General features: G+C 54.2%; 1 protein-coding gene across 1 annotated transcript; it reads right to left on the reverse strand.

Moving 5' to 3' along the window:
• MED9 (mediator complex subunit 9) lies at positions 1-3130 on the reverse strand (the record flags this gene model as incomplete). The annotated part of the gene is made up of 2 exons (XM_079542957.1): positions 1-217; positions 2985-3130. 2 exons carry the CDS (start codon positions 3128-3130, stop codon positions 1-3), a joined length of 363 nt encoding a protein of 120 aa, XP_079399083.1.

Below are 3130 nucleotides of genomic sequence, written 5' to 3' on the forward strand. Positions count from 1 at the left end.
CTATTCCTTAGGGATTTCGAACATGCAAAGGCTCTTGTACTTCTGCAGCAGTTCATTCTTGGTCCTGACCTGCTCCCGCAGGTTCTGCAGCTGCTGCTGCTGCTGCTCTGGGCTCACACCAATGCCAGGCATGGCACTGATCAGCTTCCTCATCTCCTGGAACTTGTTCTTGAGCTCATTCAGCACCTGGTGAACATCCTGGCTATCCTTGTCCATGCTGCAAAGGGAAGAAAACAGAGACATGATTCACATCTCCTGTTGGACAGGCCTTCAGCCTGCTGGGGGACCGCATAGTCAGGGCTTATGCTGGAATTCACTGGGAAGCTTTTGCTCCTGGTATCTAATTCACACCCAATTCACCTATCACAACAAAACAACCAGAGACAGACACACAGAGCGGGCAGCCACTGGGACAAACTGGTTTCCAGGTCTTTTTCAGCACACAATCCAATAACCTTAATTGCAATCCTACAGGTTAAGACCTGGTCTGCAGCTTTAAAACACCACCACAAACCCTCACTCTGTTTAAATTCCCGTACGGGGAAGGTAAGATTACACACATACGCTGTGTGTAGGCACCTGGGAAAAAAGACCTCAGCCCCGCCTGTGACCTGTTGCCAAAGCAATACAAAAGAATCAATGCAGTCAAACTGCTTGACAGCAGAAAATAGAAATTGTTCCCCAAAGTACCAGAGAGTGTCCAATGGCAGAGAAAACGGCATTTCGGAGCTTCAGAACGACTCTCTGGGGATGTCTACCTAATAAAGGAAGCGACAGCTTATTCTTTAAGAGCAGCACAATTGCTTCTGCAGCTCTGTGCTTCTCAAGGATCAGTGTCGTCTGAGGCAGCGTCTGCCCTCAAACCCTCATTAGTATCTGCTTCAGCTTTGTTAGCAAAGGCGAGAAGTGTTACGATTCCAGGTAAAGGCGAGACTGCTTCCAAGGCAGCGCTCATAACGAGAGAGAGATGCTGACGGCCTCTGAAAGCTGGGAGCCTGTTCAATAGCCAGACCCAAAAATAAAGCTGCTTGGCATGACCAGGGCAGAGAGGTGCCTGATTACAACTTTGGGGAGTCGTGACACGACTGAGAGCAGAACTTTTAACCAGATGGTCCCGTTCATTTCAACAGCCTGTTGGAACAAAATATTCATTACTCCTCTCTAAATAAAACTGCAGCTGGTACTACAATGTATCCCCATTATGCAGGCATTTACGGTCAAGTTGACAGTGGAAAAATACAGGCACACACACGTTGCACATCTGGGAAGGATGGGCTGGCACTGCCTCTAATCCACACTAGCTACATGCTGGCTCTGAAGGGGCGACCAGGTCCCTCCACAGCTTGTTCTCTTCTCCACACCCAGGGAATGGATGGTTGCCTGTTTGGTTGGTTGATTTGAAGGAATAATTATTTTCAGGTTTGTTGTTTTTCTTTTTTCTGATAGGAGGTTTTCAAGCAGTTGAAGCAACTCCTGTTGAGGGCACAGACAGGCAGAGGTGAGAGGAGGAGTGGGAAGAGCTCAGCCACCTGCAATTACACAGATTTAAACAATGTCCAGCCACAGCCTGTGTTGATGGACAGTGCTTGGGATCTCCCTTACAGGACTGAGCTCTCCAAACCCCTCCTGAGCTGCCCACCAGCTCTCCTTCACTGGTGTCCCTCCATCGTGTCTTGCCTGCAGCTCCTGGCTACAGCAGCACAACCCACCATCCCAAGAACCACGCACCTCACAGGTAATGCCATTTGATTATACAAGGGTGAAAGTAACAGCAAGCCCTGCTTGGGAGAACTTTCTCGGGACTCAAACAACAGGAAAGAACATGTGTCCTTGAATGTAAGCAAATGTACGCGATACATCATTGCCCCTGAGCACGGTCACCTTGGAGATGTGAAGTGTCTTCAGGGCTGAGTCAGTGTCAGAACAGCAGGGCCAGGCTCAGAGCCTGGCGGTGGCGTTAAAGGATAATATGTTTGCCATCTGTCAGGGACGTGAGGCAACACGTCCCACCACTCCGTCTGACCCCTCTGCAGTGCTGCTCAGTGCACCTACGTCTGCTCACACCATCCAGGAAATGCTGTGTGCCAGCACGGCGGGGGGAGCGGGGTAGTGGGAGTGGGTGGCTCAGTGGGACAGGGCACAGGATATCCTGGAGACTGTCGCTGTAGGTCGTCACGACTTGCTCAGTGACACACAGGAATCTGGGAGGTCTCAGCCCGTGGCTCCGGCTCACTTTGCCTCTGTACTCAGATGCAGACGGCAGCGGGCTCAGCCTCACCTCGGTGGCCTGGATGGATCAGGCAGGGTTGAGCGCAAGGACAGCGGCAGTGCAGTGGGGAAATGGAGGGTGGGTTTGAGTTCTCACAGCTCTCCTGAATCTAGGATGTTGTGTCTGTGGGGTATTTGGTCTTTCCTTGTGATGACCCTCCAGCCGCAGAGTTATTAAGGGCAAAACTCTCTCAGCACTCACGCTTGACACAAGCAGAACCCCAGCAGGAAACAAACCAGCCTCAGCTCCCATAGAAGTGTGCAGGGAAAGGGCAGTCAGGCCCAAAACAAGGAATGGGAATTTGCACTTCCTGTGCCCTCTGCCTCACTGTGCTGCGTGCCCAGGTCACGGGGCTGCTCACAGCATCACTGTGCCCCTACCGGGAACTCAAACATTTCCAACAGGGTAATCTGCAGAAGCTTTCCTCTTTCTCCCAGCGCCAGCCAGCAGCGCTGCCCGTCCTTTACTCATCAGCCAAACGGAGCAGCAATACGGGGCAATAACTCCGCACAGCGCAGCTCCGCGGGTCTGCCAGGGCTCTGCCCCACCTCGGTGACCCCAACTCTGCCCGGGGACGGGCACGACCCAGAGCAGAGCCGCTCCACCCCTCCCAGGGACCCCAGCGGGGAGAAAAAAGGCAGAAGGGAGCATCGCTGCGGGGCGGCTGGGGCAAGGCCGGCCCGGCGCTGAGCGGCGAGCCCGCGGCCGCCGTTACCATTTGATGATGTCGTGGACGAGCGGCAGGAAGGAGAACTCCTCCTGCGCGGGCGCCGGCGGTGCGGGCGGCGGCTTCTGCTCGGCGGGCGGCTCGGGCGGCGGCGGCTCCTCGGCGGCACGGACGGCGGGCACCACCGAGGCCAT

The sequence above is a fragment of the Tetrao urogallus genome (genome assembly GCF_951394365.1).
Source record: "Tetrao urogallus genome assembly, chromosome: 15".
Classification (NCBI taxonomy): Eukaryota; Metazoa; Chordata; class Aves; order Galliformes; family Phasianidae; genus Tetrao; species Tetrao urogallus.